Source organism: Geotrypetes seraphini, chromosome 2 (genome assembly GCF_902459505.1).
Source record: "Geotrypetes seraphini chromosome 2, aGeoSer1.1, whole genome shotgun sequence".
NCBI classification, from domain to species: Eukaryota; Metazoa; Chordata; class Amphibia; order Gymnophiona; family Dermophiidae; genus Geotrypetes; species Geotrypetes seraphini.
In genome coordinates, this window is record NC_047085.1 from 526,479,850 (window position 1) to 526,500,063 (window position 20,214).

The 20,214-nt window shown below is 43.7% G+C and overlaps 3 protein-coding genes across 9 annotated transcripts in view; 1 reads left to right on the forward strand and 2 right to left on the reverse strand.

The window, feature by feature from the left end:
* The window catches only part of LOC117354765 (gastrula zinc finger protein XlCGF52.1-like), a 36,714-nt gene extending 33,192 nt beyond the window's left edge, over nt 1-3,522 (reverse strand). For all 5 annotated transcript variants that reach the window (XM_033932720.1, XM_033932718.1, XM_033932719.1 and 2 more), the window contains exon 1: nt 3,264-3,522. In XM_033932720.1, the coding sequence (XP_033788611.1) occupies nt 3,264-3,287 (24 nt within the window). In that variant the 5' untranslated portion in view covers nt 3,288-3,522. The remainder of the gene's footprint in view (nt 1-3,263) is intronic.
* Nucleotides 1-20,214, forward strand: part of LOC117354768 (zinc finger protein OZF-like) — a 265,018-nt gene that overhangs the window by 6,108 nt on the left and 238,696 nt on the right. The window lies entirely within an intron of this gene.
* LOC117354759 (zinc finger protein 250-like) overlaps nt 10,368-20,214 on the reverse strand; it is a 61,191-nt gene continuing 51,344 nt past the window's right edge. The window contains exons 6-7 of the mRNA XM_033932699.1: nt 19,727-19,853; nt 10,368-13,769 (exon numbers count right to left, since the gene is read on the reverse strand). Coding sequence (XP_033788590.1) covers nt 12,937-13,769; nt 19,727-19,853 — 960 coding nt within the window. The 3' untranslated portion in view covers nt 10,368-12,936. The remainder of the gene's footprint in view (nt 13,770-19,726; nt 19,854-20,214) is intronic.

The window sequence follows — 20,214 nt, forward strand, 5'->3', positions numbered from 1 at the left end:
ATGAAGCCACCCTTCACAGTTTTCCACCATGATAAAGTGGTTCTACGTACGCATCCCTAAGATTCTACCAAAAGTGGTCACTGAGTTTCATCTCAATCAGTCGATTGTTCTCCCAGTTTTTTCCCCTAAGCCTCATTCTCATGCTGGAGAACATAGAACATCTCCTCAACTTTTTGTCTCATTGGATCCTAACAAGCTGGGGCATCCTGTTTCCAAGCGAACGATTTCCAACTGGGTAGCTGCCTGTATATCGTTCTGCTATGCTCAGACTGGAATGCACCTGGAGAGTCGTGTCACAGCTCACAAAGTCTGAGCTATGGCAGCTTCTGTAGCTTTCCTTAGATCTGTAAAGCTGCCACCTGGTCTTCAGTTTATACATTCACCTCGCATTAATGTCTGGAGTCTTTCTCTAGACAGGATGGGCATTTCGACCAATCGATATTACAAAATTAATTTTCTTAAAGGCCAACTCTCCCACCATCCCAATCTAGTTAGCTTGGAGGTCACCCATGTGTGAGAATAGGCTGCCTGCTTGTCCTGGGATAAAGCACAGTTACTTACCGTAACAGGTGTTATCCAGGGACAGCAGCCAGCTATTCTCACAACCCTCCTACCTCCCCTGGTTGGCTTCTTAGCTGGCTTATCTTAACTGAGGAGACGTGCGTCCTGTGTGAGGCAGGAAGGCACTCGCGCATGCGCGGTGCGGTCTATCGTGAACTTTCTAAAGACTTAAAGTGGTGATGCACTTTTCAAGTGTCCGTACCGGGCTCCATCGGTGACGTCGCCCATTTGTGAGAATATCTGCCTGCTGTCCCTGGATAACACCTGTTATGGTAAGTTACTGTGCTTTTTCTCCCTTTCCCCTCTAATCCCAGTCAGTTTTATTTTTCTATCTCCCTCCCCTATGATCCAGAATCTCCCCTTCTCCTTCCTTCCCACACTCCCAAAGGCAACTCAAGACCTATATCCTCCAGCCCCCTTAGTGCAGTTCCCTTTCTAACTGTCCAACATTTCCACCATCTAATTCTCATCCCCTGGGTAGCCTACAACCTACTTTTGCTTCTCTTTAATCAACTTCTCCCTTCCACCCAGAGGTTCAACATCTCCCCTCCCTCCCCCAAAAGTCCAGTGCTTGGCCTCTACGGTGACACTGACTACTTTTGAAGTGTCCAAGAAAGATAAGGGGGAAAGGAAAGGATGGGGAAAGACCCCTCCAGTGTCCCATTGCTGCTGCTCCCACTCCCCAAATGGTTTATTGATTTTATGGTTTATGGTTTATGGTTTATTGATTTTAATTTTTAACATTTTATTGAAGGAAATAAATAAATATAATATAATTCAAATAGATTTTCATTTCAAAAAGATTTACAATTATGATATTTTCATACATCTATCTATCATTCCTCCAAAATATATTTCCATATGACCCATATGAACACCCCTACTCCCCCACTCCCCTCCCCCTCCCCCTTCCCCCTCCTATTAACATTGTATTGAAGTAATTGATCAAATTATCATAAATTATGATATTTACATACATATTTCTATATGACCTATACCATCTTACCACTGTATCCCGCAGTTCTCATATTACCAGGTATTGTGATGCTATGAATGTTTCCAAAGCTTCAATGTAAAATATTAATAATCATACTTTGTGCTCTAGAGGAAAGATTTTGAATATATGGGTCCCAAATTTTCAAAAAGAAATATGTACGTCTAGGAAACTTACAAACCTCCCTAACTTCAAATAAAATTAAACGATGGAGTTGGTTTTTCCAATGCCAAAAATTAGTAGGATCTTTCTGTAACCAATATTGCAAAATACATTTGTGACCAATCATGCATGCCTTTTGAAATAAAATGCATCTACCTTGTCCATATACCCCACAAGCAGCAGCTTTACCAAATAACACCCCCCTTGGGGATTCCACTAATGGACTATCCCATAATGAACCTAGATATAATAGGATGGCAGACCAGTCTGCCGTTTTGTTTTTATGTTTCTATTAGGCAAGTGGGATTTCTAAGAGAAAGAGATAATGGTTACTGTGGATGGGCAGACTGGATGGGCCATTTGGCCTTTATCTACCGTCATGTTTCTATGTTTCTATTAGGCACATGGGATCTCTGAGAGAGAGAAAGAGATAATGGTTATTGCGGATGGGCAGACTGGATGGGCCATTTGGCCTTTATCAGCCGTCATGTTTCTATGTTTCTATTAGGCACATGGGATCTCTGAGAGAGAGAAAGAGATAATGGTTACTTCGGATGGGCAGACTGGATGGGCCATTTGGCCTTTATCTGCTGTCATGTTTTTATGTTTCTATTAGGCACATGGGATCTCTTGGAGAGAGAAAGAGATAATGGTTACTGCGGATGGGCAGACTGGATGGGCCATTTGGCCTTTATCTGCTATCATGTTTCTATGTTTCTATTAGGCACGTGGGATCTCTCGGAGAAAGAAAGAGATAATGGTTTCTGTGGGTGGGCCGACTGGATGGGCCATTTGGCCTTTATCTGCCGTCATGTGGTGGTGGACACCTGGAATGCGCTTCAGAGAGCGTAATAGGGCAGAATATGGTACAGGGGTTTAAGAAAGGACTGGACAATTTCCTGCTGGAAAAGGGGATAGAGGGGTATAGATAGAAAATTACTGCACAGGTCCTGGACCTGTTGGGCCACCGCGTGAGCGGACTGCTGGGCACGATGGACCTCGGGTCTGACCCAGCGGAGGCGTTGCTTTTGTTCTTGTGTTCATGTTTCTGTATTTCTATGTATTGTAAACCGCTTAGATTTGTCATATGCTGAAGTGGTTTAACAAGTTCTAATAAAACAGAAACACTTCTGGGAATTGTCTAACTAAAATAATGCATCTTATCAGAAGCAGCCAACTACTTTAAAATGTCAAAAAAAATTTAAAAAATGATCAGTTTCCAGTCTTAAAGAAGTTGGTAAAAGCTCCTTATAAGGCATCTTGATACTTTAAGGCAGTGGTTTCCAGTCCTGTCCTGGGGGTTTCCCTAGTGAATATGGATAAGGCAGATTTGCATATCTGTCACTTCCATTAAATGCAAATTTCTCTCATGAGATATCCTGAAAACCTCCCCAGAAGAGGCTTGAGAACCACTGCTTTAAGGTCTAACTGAAAGTGATTCAGCAGATGCAGCTTGAAACTATCCTAGGACTAGCAGAGGGAGGGGAGGGTGGAATCACGCTGGCCTCCTGTACCTCCAGGATAAGGAGCATGAAGGGTCTTTTACCTGAACACAGCCTTCTGCAGTCATAGCGCTCCTTCCCCCGTCTCTCTCTGGGCTGCAATTGGGGGTCAGTGAAATGCCTCAATTTGTCCTTCTTCCGTTGCTGTCAATAGAAGTAAAACCCGGACGTCTCAATCCGTCTTCCTTTTTTCTGGAGCCGGTCAGTCTCCTACCTGAACACAGCCTCCTGCAGCCATGTCTCCCTCTCTGTTTCTTTGCCCTGGAGAGGAGTTTCCCCTTTGCAATGGCTGCTCCCTGGTTGCGGTGCACGCCGGGTGTGTGTAGCAGTGCCAGGAGAAAGGGGCAGGATTTGGTTGCTGTCTGGGTAGAGAGGAGGAGGCAGAGGGTTAAGCACAGGACTCGAGGCATTGGAGGGGGAGCTGCACTATGGAAAATCGTTCTCCCTGCCGCCGAAGTCCTGAGAGCTGTAAAGAACAGAAGGAAAAAGAAAGAAGCACTTCTTATCTTCAAAATGGGTGAAACACTCTCCAATTTTTATCCTCGTTTTCTAATACCCACCAAAGGTGGTTATAAGAATTTGATGTCCCTTAGAGAAGGTGAATTTCTTTTTGATCGGAATTCCTCGACTATCCTAAAACTAACCAACTGCGAGAATCTGGACAGCGCTGGAATCCTATGGGATAATTAAGGGCAGCTTTACACGTCTTTAGTGTGATTGGAGTTTGATATTGGACAGAAATGTTTTAGACACAATTAATTTAAAACAGTCCCGAAGCTTTTTAAACCTCTCTGGGCTTCGGGGCCACTAGCGCGGCTTTGTAAAAGAAGCCCAAAGTGTCGAAAAAGGGAGGTTGGGGGGAAGAACAAATGATTCAAGAGCTGGGACTGGTGAAGCGGATGCTGGAATAGCCCCGAGGTCTTTCTCCTTGGTTACTTTTAGGATACTTGAGTAATTCCGACCAAAGAAGAAATCCACCTTCTCTAAGAGACACTGAAAAATAGTTGTGAACATTGAAGTCTTTGGCGGGTATTAGAAACCTAAGTGTCTCTTTTACAAAGCCACGCTAGTGGCCCCGAAGCCCATAGAGATTTAAAGGGCTTCGGGGCTGTTGCCGCGTGGCAGCCGCTGGCACGGCTTTGTGAAAGAGGCAGTAAGAGATATTTTGTGGATAAAAATTGGAATGTGTTTTTACCCATTTTGAAGATAAGAAGTGCAGGATGTTTCTTTCTTTGGGTTGATATGCAATATATGGGGTAGATCAGGGGTGTCAAATAGAGAATGACACGGGGAAAAAATCTGTCCCCGTCACTGCCCATCACCGGACCACCATCCACCCTTCCCTCTCGCCACCTCACCACCCTTCAGCGGCCCGAGAATCTCCTTCCTCCCCCTTACCTTCACGGCATAAAGAAACTTAAGGGATGGATGGCGCGCAGTCACTGATCGCGCGCGGCCCCTTTCCTCCCTCCGGCCAAATCTATCTCCCTCCCTCCCCCTTACCTTTGCGGCGCTTTAGAAAAGAAACTGATGCCGGCGAAGCTTGCCTGTGCTACCCTGCGGTCGCGTGTGTGTTGGCCGAAGCTTCTCCTCTGACAATTGTAATTTTATAAACACAAATAATACAGAGCCGGGATCAACAAAACCCCTGTCTCCCCTCCCTTTCACAAATATCCCCTTCACTATTGTGAAAACTGAACAAACCAAATTACTACAGAATGCAACATAGAAAAATCAAGCTAACAGAATATTTCAGTCACACATGACGGGAATAGTGTTAGGGGAGAGCAACTAGGTCAACTGCCCCCTGGTCAGAGAGAGAGCCCTAAGCCAGCTGGAAGCTAAAGAAGCACAGCCTGGGCTTTGGGACTCCAGTTATGTCTAATACCAGCTCTAGCAGGATACATATTTCAAATCTGAAATATTCTAATCACAAAATTTAAAATAAATTTATTTTTTTTCTTTTTGTGGTCTGGTAATTTTATTCTTCAAATCACATTGGTCTCGGGCTTTGATTTTAGGTTCCTTCTGTCTTCATCGTGGCATGGCTGGCTCCTGAAGGTAAAATAGGCCCAAGAGGAGCTGGAGAGAAGATGCTGAGTCTGAAACGGGTGCAATTTTTTTTACCATAGGAGTAAAACTTTTCACCATTGTCTTGTGGCAGTAAAAGGTCTTATCCCCATTCCCGGGGGGCAGTGAAAGGTCTTGTCCCCATTCCTGTGGTAAGCCAGTTGCAAATGTCTCCATTCCTGCGGATGCGTGGTAAATGGTCCCCGTGTCATTCTCTAGTGTCAAACTCTCTAGTGTCAAACATTAAGGGGCCGAAATCTAAAACACATGCTAAATCGCGAGCCATACCCCACCCAATCTTCGCCCCAGACTCCGCCCCATAATAGTACTAATTGTAACACCATTTTTTCCATTCATTTTTCATATATATACACAATGTAATCTTATTAACAACATATAATGGTTAACCACAAAATTAAACTACACAAAGCACACTGTACATATGCTTCTCAACATTCATTCCTACCAGAACACAGATAACCCCTATGCAAATACGGGACTACAAACTAAAAGTACTAATATATACAAGCGACACCCTAAGATGCAAGACTCTGCATGCAGAGAAATAGAAACAAATTCATTTCTTCCTGAACAGTGCAAAATATAGACAGCAGATGTAAATTCTCAAAACCAACACAATTCATTCACTAAATTGAAAATAAAATCATTTCCCCTACCTTTGTTGTCTGGTGATTTTTGTTTTTCATCCCATCTTTTCCCAGTCTCTGGCTGTACTTCCTTTTGTCTGTGCTCTTAACTGTGTATCCAGGGCCACCTTATCCATTTGCTGTTTTTCTCTCCTTCACTTTCTGCCATACATCCATCTGTAACATTAATTTTTAACATTCAACTATCTTCCATTTTTCTGTTTTCTTCTCAAAATCTATCTACTTTTCTATGTCTTTCCTTCCCATCTATCCACGTATACATCTTCTCCTTCTTTCTTCTCCTCTATTTCCATCTATCCATAAGAAGCATTTCTTTTTATCTCTTTCTTGCTGCACCCATTGCTGTGCACCATCTCCTCCCTCTCCTATGGTCAGACATCTCTGTCTTCCCCCTTCCCCCCCTCATATGGTTTGGCATCTTTCTCCTCTCCTTCCTATAGCCTAGAATCTCTCTCCTCTCCCTCTGACATCTCTCTCTCCTTTCCTTTCTGTGGTCTGACATCTTTCTCTTCCCCATGCAGCTCTACCTCACTCCTATCCCTCCACCTTGTCCAATAATTATCTCTCTCTGCCCAACAATTCTCCTCTTTCTTCATCTTCTCATGTGCACCATCTCTCTTTCCCTCTCTCAGACACCCAATTCTCTCTTTCTATGCCCTTCCTTACCTCAGCATCTCTTTCCCTCACTTTCTCTCCTTCCATTCTATGGCTTTCTCCTATCATTTGTCTGAAGTTTGTGCTCCCTCTCCCTCCCTTCTGTGCCTCAACTAGGTGCCTCCCTCTGGTGGTTGTTTTATCTTTTGGTCGGCTCCCAGTGCGTGCAAATGCAATGCCAGAGGTCACAGGAAGAGACTCCTAAGGCAGCTCATGGCTAAAAGGAGCCATGGGGCAAGGCACCATCTGCAAATTCCAACAGGAATGAGTCACTCTGCACCTCTCCCACTCTAGATTTTTCTGGGAAAAGCTCATTGCTGCTACAGGTGAAAGGGGGTGGGGTGGTAATTGGCAAAGAAGAGACAGAAGTGATAGTCATTTCCAAAAGAGCCTTCAGCAGATTTCTGTATACATCAACGGGGCAATTTTGTGTCCACTTCTTGCTTTTTAAACCAGGATTTAGCAAAGTGACAAAGTGGACTCAAAAGAGTCGGTGCTTGAATAAGGTCCCCCTTTTGAATCACACCCTAATTGCTGCCCTATGCGCCTTAGCTGCTCTGATGGGGTGTGTACCCTCCTCCTCACTGCCGCAGTGTGCACAAAGCCTCGGACGGCTGCTCCTATGCGTGTACTGAACCACGTTGCAACGTCGGAGGGAAGGCTTCTGGATGAGGCGCGGGATGCATGAAGAGCTGCATCCCGCGTTTCAAAGCTCCCGAGGCAGGCCACCTACATTGGAGATACCTCTGGGAGCCTAGGGAGGCACCCAAGTCCGTTTAAGCTAGGTGCAGGTGTGGTTTGGTCCAGAAGTCATTAAAGTCATTCACCCAGAAATGCCACCTACGCCACCTAATCTCACCAGATGCTACTTAGTTCATATGTTTTATTGTCATGTCTATATTGTAATTTATGTAAATTATGTCATCTCTGTTCTGTCTGGATTATTATGGATGTACTTTGTAACCCATTCTGGGCTCCTTTGGGAGGACGTGCTAAAAAATTGAATAAATAAATAAGTAGCCTTAGGCGAACCTAAGTAGTTGTGCGCATCTCCCTAGGCCAGTGGGAGACGCGTACAATGTAGGCCAGCAAACTGCTGGCCTAAATTTTAAGTAGATATAGCCGCTGAGCTTATCACAGGAAGGGATCTCCCTGCCGTGATAAGTTTAAGGGCTGCCAATCCCCTCCCCCCGGACCAATCAGTCCTTAGGTCCACCTCATTCCGATGCAGGTAAGCCTGACGGACGGAGGGAAGACCCATCCATCTGGTTATCGTAACAGGTTAGGGGGTGGTCTGGGGAGGGGGTTAGGAGGGGTTCTAGTGGGGGGTGGGGGGGCCATGTTATCTATGGAGGGGGGTCCAGCAGGAGGGATTGGGCATCCCTCCTGCTGCTTTCATTTGAGGGGGGTGAGGGGGTATTCCAGGAAGGAGGGACTGGGCATCCCTCCTGCTGCATTCGTTCAGGGGGGAGGAGGGCTGGCGGCTGCAGCTGTAGATGCTAAACTTATCGCAGCAGGGAGCAATGAGGCTTCTGAGACCAGGCATCCTATACAGAATCTGAGCCTGTGTCTTCATTCTTTGTTCTTTTGTCTCTGGATCATATATATACTGATTTTGGTGGGATCCTGTGGGATTTTTTGAACCATCTCGTAACTATGGATGAGATACATATATAATATCTCCAAGTTTCATCCATAGTTATGAGACGGTTAAAAAATTCCACAGGATCCTAACGAAATTGGTCCAAAATGGATTGTGTGGCGACCACTGTTCCTGCTTTTGGTCAGCATTGAGGCATTTGGGAACGCATTTGACTGACAGCTTTCTCAGGTCTAAAGTTTCATGAATAATATAGTCTACTCATTTTCGGGATATCTCCAGGGTCTCTGCTATCTTTTAAGTGGATATTATTCTTTGATCATCCATCTTTGTGGTTACTTGAGAATGTTCTTCGTCTTCCATGCTCCAATGTCCTGTTCTAAGAGTAGGAAGGCCACTTATCCCTTAATGGAACTGACATATCATCATAAATTTGGTTGGCCAAGTTCCCTTTTATGAAAAGAGATTTCATAACTGCTCAGTACTCTTTTGCAGTGAAATATCTATTGTTTTGTGTCGTTTTTACTTCAGATCCCTTCTCCTCCTCCCCCCCCCAAAAAAAAATTAATTATGAAATTTAGGTCAGACACATTGATGTGATGATGGAAGTATTAAGTAAAAGTAGGTGAAATAGGAAAAGCCAGCACCCCCCTCGTTAAGGTGGAGAAGAAAATGGAGACAGAGTTCAAACAAACGTGGAATGAACACAGAACATCTCTCATCAGAAAATAATGCAAATTCTTAGAACCAGCTATTAAATATTTAATACAAACAAGTATGATTTTAATTCAGTTTGAATATTATCTTTCATTACAGTACAACTTATCAATACTTTAGAATAATTTAGTCAGTGACCCTAATCCCCATCAACTCACACTCACTTCACAACTTTCACACACACATTACAGTCATTGTGATTACTTTTATCCAAAACTGGATCTTAGTTAGTTCATTAGTCCATGATCATCAGAGAGGCTTCAAACTGAGAGTTGCACAGGGGTCTCAAAGTCCCTCCTTGAGGGCCGCAATCCAGTCGGGTTTTCAGGATTTCCCCAATGAATATGCATGAGATCTATTTGCATGCACTGCTTTCAATGCATATTCATGGGGGAAATCCTGAAAATCCGACTGGATTCCGGCCCTCAAGGAGGGACTTTGAGATCCCTGGTTTCTTAAACACAACCGGCAGGCCTCTCTGTCCTCATGAAGGTCCTGTTCTTCAATTCATAAAGCATTCAGCTCAACACAAGACTGTGTTTCGCCACCTGGCATCTTCAGGAGCTGTATTTGCAAGGCTCACCAACATCACAACTTCACCTACAATACAAAATAATTCACATACATTCCCTTTCATTCATGCTAAAACCTCACCAAAATCATTAAAAAAAACCTTTCACCTACCAGTAAACTAAGCATGATTCGAGCAGAGACCCAGGGTTCGGCACAAGCCGGGGGTCAGCTGAGAAGCAGGAAACACACCGTCTACCAGGAAATCAAACTGCATGACCTCACTTCCTCTCCATGAAAATAATGGCTATACAATACGTTGAAGGAACTAAGGCCAGTACTGGGCAGGCTTGCACGGCCTGTGTCCTGTATATGAACATTCAGTGGAGGATGGGCTGGGGAGGGTTTCGATGGCTGGGATGGTTAAGATGGGCAGGAGTGAGCTTTGATGGAGACTCCAGTAGACGGAACCTAAGCACACTACTGGGCAGGGCCCAGAAATATCTAAGAAAAAGGACCATTTAAACTAAATAATTAATTTATGGAGCTTGTATGGTTGGGCAGACTGGATGGACCATTCAGGTCTTTATCTGCCGTCATTTACTATGTTTGTATGTAAAATTAAATAAGTTTCCTTAAGCAATGTCTGGAGCTTCCGGAAGATATCACACTCCGATAAAGTTTATTCAACTGATTTGGAAGAAGAATACCTAAATATTTCAGGTCCCTTTATAAGGGTCACTTTTCATCTTTTTTTCAGACTTTGGACAAGTCTTTGAATATCTTTGGTCTTAACTGCAGGGTTGTTGGTTTAGCAGAAGCAGTACATTAAGTCTTTGTCTCCTCCAGAGGTCCTCTTGACTGCGGTTAAAGTTGTTACCCCTTTAAAAGAACCCAGAGGTATCTGACAAATAAGAAGTCACACAGGATAGGCTACAAAACCATTTTTTTATTGCTAAAATTTGAAAATATAGCAATGGAGGCATCTACCAGTTGCCACCAGAATTCTCCTCAACAATGTTTTCTGCATTACAATAACTTTCTCCAACTTTTTTTATCCAGAGCAACAATTTATTTTTCATAATATTCAGAAGGCCATGACGTGTGTACACACACACACATTCTTTCTGCCATGTGTACCCCCCATAGCCTTCAGCCAGTCTCTCTTTCTCTTTCCCATGTACCCCACCCCCCAGTCTTCAACCCGTCATTTCTCTGTCACCCACTGACTCCTCACAAGCCAGCTCCCTCCAAGCTTGAGTTGTGTAGTGCCAGAAATTCAAGTTTTTCTCCCAAACTAATGCCATTGCAAGGCTCAAGCTTTCAGAGAACCAAGTCATGGTGGGAAATATTTTTGAGAAATGCTGAGCTTCTGTGGGCCAGAAATAATCACTTGGAGAGCCGATTGTAGGTTGGACAAGCTTCGTAAAACCACAGCTGTGAACTTGAATTCTTGACCCTAATTCTTTAAAAATGCTGAGGGCGTCTTTCCTTCGATATGTTCAGCAGTTGTTTCTCTGAATTATTTACATATCGATAATCACATACATTATTCTTCATTCAGACTGACTTTTTTTTTTTTTTTTTTTTACTTTTCTGACTTTACAGTCAAGAAATTCCATGATCCAAAGCTTTGTATACTGGGTCTTCAACCAATATGAAGCTCGATTCGGTTAACAGAAATTTAGAAAAATAACAGTCAGAAAATATTAATGTGACTGATTTCAGGTACATTAGATAGATTGTGAGTACCAGGACAGAGAGGGAAAATACTTGAGTACCTGATTGTAAAACCGCTTAGATAAACCTTGATAGGCAGTATATTAAACACCTAAAAAAACCTTGAAACTTGATTTCCGAAGTGTTCAGCAAATAAAAATTTTTTTAAGGATTTACGAAAAAGTTGAAAAGGATCAGGACCCCCTTAAGATCAGAGGAAGTTCGTTCCATAGTTGAGAGAATTTGTAAACCAAGGATTGACTGAAATTCACTGAAGAAAGGGAGAGTTTGAATTGATGGGAGCCTCTTGCATAGGAGAATCTATAAGAGATGAAGATACCATATAAAAATGAATCCTGAGATGGACCGGGAGCCAGTGAGGGTTTAGAAGCATGGTCAAATTTACGTTTTCCAAAGATTAATTTCACAGCGGTATTTTGTATCAGTTGGAGTCTTTGAAGGCAGGTCTTTGTTATGCCAAGATAAATAGCATTAGAGTCATCTAAGTGGGATAATATGATAGATTGGACCAGGACAGAAAAGAGCTCTAACCTTCCTCAGCATCGAAGGCTATAAAAGCACTTCCTGACAAGAGATTTTATCTGATCCTTAAAAGTAAGAGAAGAGTCATGTCAATCCTTTTTCTTCTTCTCTACCCACTATTTTAAGTTCTTGTAAACCGTGTCGAGCTCCATTCTCATGGAGATGATGCGGTATATAAACTTAAGGTTTAGATTAGATTAGATTAGTCTATGAGAACTCCCAATATTTTGGACGATAACTCAACCTGTAGGGAGACCCTGGAATCCAAAGTTACAGATGGAGAAAGACAGTCCAATTTTAGGCCTAGTCATAAAAGTTTAGTTTTTGCAGCATTTAGCTTCATCTGAACAGACATAGGCCAGGCTTGGAGTTTGGAGATACAGTGATTTATTTTGAAGGCTAGACTGGTGAGATCTGAATCAATCTCAGTCAATATAAAGATATCATCCACATAGGTGAACAGTGTTTCTCAAACTAACAGCTTGTAAAGTTTCAATGTAGACATATAGAGCTTGAACAACATTGGGGAAAGCGGAGAGCCCTGAGGGACCCTGCAAGGAGACCGCCAAGAATTTGAGATGTCGCCTTTAATGTTGACTGAATAGGAACGAGATGATAAAAATTTGGAAAACCAGTCGAACACACTGATTGAGACCGATGTCTGAGAGTAAGTAAAGCAGAATGTCATGATGCACTACATCAAATGCCACAGATCAAATTGAAGCAAAATAGCATATTTATTTTGTAATCGTAATTGTTGAATTTTTGAAAGTAAGGAGAACTGCAAGGTTTCGGTGCTGAAATTCAAACAAAATCCATGTTGACTAATGACGATTGATTCTATCATTTTTGTCAACAAAAGGTATGTTAGCAATTGGTCGATAATGAGAGGAAATGGTAGGATCTATATCTAAGCTAAACGAAGCAGAATCAAATGTTAAAAATGTTTGGATATTCTGCTGAAATTCATCACATTAGCCCTCTCAACTTGTGGATTGAATTTCTGTGTGTTATGCACTAGAGGAGTTAATTTCACCTGAAAGCTCTGCACTATGGCTACCCCAAACATCACTGAAGCTACTACAATAAAGGTGGGCACCTTTTCAAGTGTAGTGATTGTCTTGTAGAGATTTAGTATAGATCTTACCCAACAAGGTCACCATCTGATGGTACTCTGCAATATTTCAGGTGAGTGCTTCATTCTTTCTCCCCTTAGAAATAACCTTCAGTTCATCTCTAAAGACCTGCAGTGTGAATGTGAATTCTCTGGTGTAATTTTAAGCTCTTCTTGTATCTAAAGCTTTTACTGCATTTGGTGCATGGAAATGGTCTCTCTCCAGTATGAATCAACTGATGATTTTTTAAACTTGACCTATCCCTAAATCCTTTCCCACATTCAGTACATTTGAATGGTTTCTCACCCGTGTGGATCCTGAGATGGTAATTCAATGTTGTTTTTTCAGAAAACCTTTTATCACACTCGGAACACTGGAATGGTTTCTCTCCTGTGTGGGTCCTCTGGTGGGATTTTAGTTGTGATGTTGTATAAAACTTTCTGCCACATTCAGTACATAAATATAGTTTCTCCCTCGACTTTAATGACTTTTTGTGAGTTTCTAAATGTAATAGTAAGAAATACTCAGGAAAAAACTTCCTTCCACATTCAGGACATGGAAAAGGGCTCTCTTTTGCATGGCTTCTAAGATGATTCTTTAGTTCTGTTTCCAAAAGAAAACATTTCCCACATTCAGTGCACTGAAAAGGCTTCTCGCCCACGTGGATTTTCTGGTGCTTTGTTAGGGAGCTCTTAAGATCAAACTCTCTTCCACATTCAGTACATTGAAAAGATCTAGAAGGCCTTTCTGTTGGTGCAGCCCTCTGTGCTGTGTGTGATTTCAGGTGTCTTGTTAGGTGATCCTTCTGACTGAAATTTTTGTTACATTCCGTACATGAAAAGCGTCTCTTCTTTGTGTGTGTTTTCAGGTGTTGTGACGCGTGCTTCTTGCATGCGAAAGGTTTCCCACGCCCTCTCTTCTCATCTCTCTCCTTTTCCTGTGTGATCTCGTCACCTGGTAGATATTAAGAAAAACATTAGTCAAGTATTTGTAGAAATATTTCTGATCCTATAATCAGAGATGATCACACACTGATACAGCCGCAAATCTCTGATTAATGTGACATTCCCCTAGTTTCAATTAATTTAAAATACTGCTGTTCAGTTGCTTATGGGAGTTCAAAAATATGACCATATTTCTCCCTTCTTAACAGCTTAAGAATAGCTTCCGGTCATCTACTGTATCATGTTTAAAATTCTTTTGACACCTTTCACCTACATTTAAGCATGATCATCCCCCCCCCCCCCCCATACTGCACGACCACCTGTAGGCCTTCCCCAGTCCTACCTTAAGAAGCTCTAAAAGGCTACTGCCCTCTTCAGGGACAGGAATGAATCTCGTATCTTCCTTCCTGGTGCTGCTTTTCAGTCAAAATGGCTGTTGAAATGCTTCTGCGCCCACTACCCACCAAAGACAAGGTAGGCCCAGGAGGGGGCTGCCGCTAAGAGGGTGGGCTAAGGATGGGGGCTGCCGCTGAGAAAGATGGCTTACGAATAATCACTAATAATAAAGCCCTAAGCGCGCATGCGTGATCCCTGCCTCCGTGGCCTGCGGCAGAGAAATATTAAAGCGTGCAGAGCGTGCGTGCATGAGGTTTACTGTATCCAGCAGCGGTTGCTGTGTGCTAGTTGCCCTTTCTGCTGTGTACAACACAATGCGTGATGTGGTGGCGATATCTGAGACCTGGCTCACGGACTCCCACGGGTGGGACATGGTCATACCGGGTTACAACTTGCTCCGCCGGGACAGGGAGGGCAAAATGGGAGGAGGTGTAGCATTATATACTAAAGATGACATTAAAGTCACCAGAATCACAGATGTCCAATACACTGGGGAATCCCTTTGGGTAAACTTGGCCAGAGGGAAGGACAAATGCCTGTATCTCGGCGTAATATATAGACCCCCTAGACAACAGGATGACCTAGATATGGAATTAATCGGAGATATAGAGAATATCACCTTGCGTGGGGACACAGTATTGTTAGGTGACTTCAACATGCCTGATGTGGATTGGGACACGCTTTCCTCTGCTTCCGGCAATAGCAGGAGGCTATTAAATTCTACGAAGGGAGCAAGACTCAGGCAATTGGTGTTGGAACCAACAAGGGATCAGGCAATTCTGGACCTGATACTTACCAATGGAGAAAGTGTCTCAAAGGTCTCGGTGGGCGACACATTGGCCTCCAGTGACCACAACATGGTATGGTTCAATCTCAGGAAAGGTTTCACTAAATCTACCACACTGACCAAGGTCCTCAAATTCAAGGACACAAACTTCAAAGAAATGGGAGACTTCGTTCACCAGGCGCTACAAAGCCAAGCAGGAATCGATAACGTGGAAGAAATGTGGTTGACTTTGAAAGCAACAATCCGCTATGTTAAATCAGTAAGTAAACGGCGAAGAAACAATAAGCCTCAATGGTTCTCTGTGGAGATTTCGGCCCTCATCAAGGAGAAGAAAAAAGCATTCATCTCTTACAAACAATCAGGGAAACAGGACTCTAGGGAAGTCTATCTGGCCAAGTCAAAAGCCGTCAAAACAGCAGTTAGGGAGGCCAAATTCCGCATGGAGGAGTCTCTAGCGAAGAACATCCAAAAAGGAGATAAATCCTTCTTCAGGTATATCAGTGAAAGAAACTCAGGCGGGATAGTACGTCTTAGGAAACCAGATGGAGACTTTGTAGAAACAGACTCGGAAAAAGCCCAACTGCTAAATGAATACTTCTGCTCAGTCTTCACCCGCGAAGCGCCGGGACTCGGCCCTCAGCTACAGACAAGGATTGACGCAGTTGATCCATTTAGTAATTTCAAGTTTACACCAAGTGGTGTCTACTGCGAGCTGTCCAAGCTTAAGGTTAACAAGGCAATGGGACCTGACAACCTACACCGCGCTCTTCAATCTATCCCTTAGTACGGGTAACGTCCCGTTGGACTGGAAGACGGCTAATGTCATTCCACTCCACAAGAAAGGATCCAAGATGGAGACGGCAAACTACAGATCAGTGAGTCTAACATCAATAGTGAGCAAACTAATGGAAACTCTAATCAAACGCCAATTGGATACGATCCTGAACGAGGAGAATCTACGGGATTCCCGTCAACATGGATTTACTAAAGGGAGATCCTGCCAATCCAACCTGATCAGCTTCTTTGACTGGGTGACGAGGAAGCTGGATGTTGGGGAGTCCCTGGACATCATATACCTGGACTTCAGCAAAGCATTCGATAGCGTACCACACCGCAGGTTGCTGAGCAAGATGAGTTCTATGGGATTGGGCGATACATTGACGAAATGGGTTGGGAACTGGCTTGGAGGTAGGCTTCAGAGGGTGATGGTGAACGGCACCCCCTCTGAAATGATGGAGGTAATCAGTGGGGTGCCGCAGGGCTCGGTCATGGGCCCGATCCTTTTCAACATCTTTATAAGAGACTTAGCGGAAGGGCTGCTAGGTAAAATGACATTATTCGCCGATGATGCCAAACTGGGCAATATAGTGGGCAAAAGCACAACGGACATAGATTCAATGCCCGACAACATGATGCACGACCTACTACTACTGGAGCGCTGGTCTAGGTCCTGGCAACTTAGCTTCAATGCCAAAAAATGCAAAGTCATGCACCTGGGCAGCCAAAATCCATGCAAGACTTATACCCTTAATGGCAAGATCCTAACAAGAACTGAAGCAGAACGAGACTTAGGGGTGATCGTCAGTGAGAACATGAAGACTGCCAATCAAGTGGAGCAAGCTTCATCCAAGGCAAGGCAAATCATAGGTTGCATATGTCAGCCGTAAGCCTGAAGTCATTATGCCATTGTATAGATCCATGGTGAGGCCCCACCTGGAATACTGTGTGCAATTCTGGAGGCCGCATTATCGTAAGGATGTGCTGAGACTGGAGTCGGTGCAGAGAATGGCCACCAGGATGGTCTCGGGACTCAAGGATCTCCCGTATGAGGAACGGCTGGATAAATTAAAGCTATACTCACTCGAGGAACGCAGAGAGAGGGGTGACATGATCGAGACATTCAAGTATCTCACGGGCCGCATCGGGGTGGAAGAAAATATCTTCTTTTTCAAGGGTCCAGCGGCAACAAGGGGGCATCCGTGGAAATCAGGGGCGGGAAACTGCACGGGGACACCAGGAAATTCTTTTTTACTGAAAGGGTGGTTGATCGCTGGAATAGTCTTCCACTTCAGGTTATTGAGGCCAGCAGCGTGCCTGATTTAAGGCCAAATGGGACAGACACATGGGATCTATTCACAGAAAAAGGTAGGGGAGGGTCTTTGGGGTGGGCAGACTAGATGGGACATGGCCCTTATCTGCCGTCTATTTCTATGTTTCTATGATAAAAAATAAAAGGTAGGTGGGAGAAGGGGCACGATAAACAGATAGGCAGTGGGCAGGGACATTGACAGACAGACAGAAATAGACACACACACACTGAAAGACGGGTAGATGGGCGTGAAAGACACACACAGAAGGACAGGGGCCAGGGAGAGAGATAAAAAAATAAACAAAACCAGACAGCGTACAAGGAGAGAGAGACACACACACAGAAAAAAGACAAACAGACAGCGGCTAAGGAAACAGACAGCAAGAAAAAGACAGACAGACATACAGCGGTCAAGGAGAGAGAGAGAAAGGCAGACAGACATGGGGCTAGCGAGAGACACAGACAGAAAAAATGACAGACGGCGGCCAAAGAGAGACAAAGAGAAAAAGACAGACAGACAGCGGCCAAAGAGACAGACAGCAAAAAAAGACAGACAGCGGTCAAGGAGAGAGAGAGAGAAAGAAAGAAAGACAGACACATCTATTAATGTAAAGACTAGTAATAATAATCATTTTATTCTTATACCGCCTAAACCATAATAGTTCGAGGCGGTTTACAGCAAGAAATTCTGGACAAGCAGTAGAAAGATACATATCATACGAAATACAATATTAAAATAAGAATAAAAATGAGTTAAAACAATAAACCTTCAAATTGGAAAGCGATCAAACATTTGGGTTTTTACTAATTTTCTAAAAGATAAGAAGGCGCATGCATAAAGATATTACCCAACCAGTCATTCATTCTGCCAACTTGAAAAGCAAGGGTTCCATCAAAAAATCTTTTATTTATTTATTCAATTTTCGATACTGTTCTTCCAGGAGAGCTCAGAACGGTTTACATGCATTTATTCAGGTACTCAAGCAATTTTCCCTGTCTGTCCTGGGGGGGGGGGATCACAATCTATCTAATGTCCCTGGGGCAATGGGGGGATGAAGTGACTTGCCCAGGGTCACAAGGAACAGCGTGGGATTTGAACCCACAACCTCAGGGTGCTGAGGCTGTAGCTTTAACCACGGAACCACACTCTCCCCTTTTCTGTTGGAAAAGTGAACAGATGAATTTGACGTGTGGATCTGTCAGAACAGTCCAAAGAAAAATGCGAAACCAGGTAGGCAGGTACCAAATAGGGATTTAAAACAGATACAAATCAATTGAAATAAAACTCTTGCCTCAATTGGCAACCGATGCAATTTTTTAAAATAAGGCCTAATATGTTCCCATTTTTTTCAAATCAAAAATCAATCGAACTGCTGAGTTTTGAACAACTCGAAGTCTATTAAGGGTTTTCTTGCACGTTCCCAAATAAATAATCTTTTAGATTGCTATTCCATGTCGAAGCGGTGTCTAATGTTTGGTAATATATACAGAATTTCCCCCTAAAAAGTCTTATAGAATAGGCTCATAGCTTGTGTAATTGGGGGGAGGGGGAGACCAGTTCTATGGGGAGAGGGGTGTCTATTTTGATGCCCTTAGAGCCCCTTTTACTAAGCTACAGGAAGCAGGTTAAAAGAGCTAGCAGTGGGTCGTGCTGAGCCATCTGGTGGTAAATTCCAAATATTCAGACATAAACCACATGCTAGAAGCATTTTGGAATGGGGAGCGGAGAGTGGATGTTTCTGTGTCCTCATTGCCACCTGCTGGTTAGCACAGAATTAACGCATGTGACCTTACGGCCTACAAATATCCTCAGCACCCTGAGGTAGCAGGTTCAAGCCCAGCACTGCTCCTTGCAAACCTGGGCAAGTCATTTCACACTCCATTATCCCAGGGACATTAGATTGTGAGCCCATTGGGACAGATAGGGAGAAATACTTGAGTACCTGAATGTAAACCACTTAGGCTATAAGTCGTCAATAAATAGTTAGTTGTCATCAACTTGTGTTCAAGTCCTAGCGACTTGATGAATTACAGATCTAAAAATAAATTGCTTTTGTGCTAGTCCGGTAAGGTGATAGCGATCAGCATATGCGCAGAATACACCAACAAATTAAGAAAAAAAAAACACTGCAAATCGAAGATCGGCAGAAGTGATGCCCACTCCCTACAACTGTTGACATCAAGCACCCCCTCCCAACACCCCCCCAGCAGTGGGAGGGATGCCCACTCCCTCCCATTTCCACCGTCGAGCAACCCCCTCGATCACCCCTCCCCATCAGCGAGAGTAATGCTCACTCCCTTCCACACTGCCGTAAAGCAACCCCCCCCCCCCGGCAGCAGGAGGGACGCTCACTTCTTGCTGCCATTGAGGCCCCAACAACCCCACCGCATGCCTCCAACGACCCTCCGCTCCCCCTACCTTGTTCACGAAGACTGGCCAGAGGGATGCCTACTTCCTCCAGCAGGGCCGCCTCTTCAAAATGGCAAACCTTTCCCTCCCTGGCGCATCTTGGGATGCACTGGGGAGGGGCCTAAGGCTCTGATTGGCCCAGGTGCTTAAGGCCACTCCTATGGTATATAAATTCTTGTGTGATCTCATTTTCTGGAAGTGTCCCCTTTTTGGAACTTGAAAAAAATAGAAACCATAAGAATCAGTCCCTGTGTCTGGTAAAAATGTAGATCATGCAGTCCTTACCTAGAGACATCAGGGTCTCATAACTCTCCTCCATCACCTCCTTGTGAAGCTCCTTCTGCCCTTCCTCTAAATACTCCCATTCCTCCTGGCAGACAGAGACAGAGATATCCTCAAAGGTCACCTGCATCTGAACCACAAACCAGAAACACACTCAGGAACATGGGAAGGTGCTCAAAAATCATTAGATTTCAGCTGATTTATTATCTTGAGATGTTATCATGCAAAAAGGGATACCAGGACTCCTCTCCGCCAGGAACTCTTAATGCCATGGAGGAGCATCTTTAAAAAAAAGTCCAAGTTTAAATTGGAATGGTTAGCTTATTGCAATAACAACAAAAAAGGTCCATCTTAGAGACATTTTTGATCAGGAAAAAGTCTGAGTCTTTAAGATTTATTTCTTTAAGTTATTTATATCAATGGAAGTTGTCTAAGCCAGGAAGCAAAAAGTGAGATTGTCCTAAAGCAGGAGGAGAATGAGGAAGAAGAGC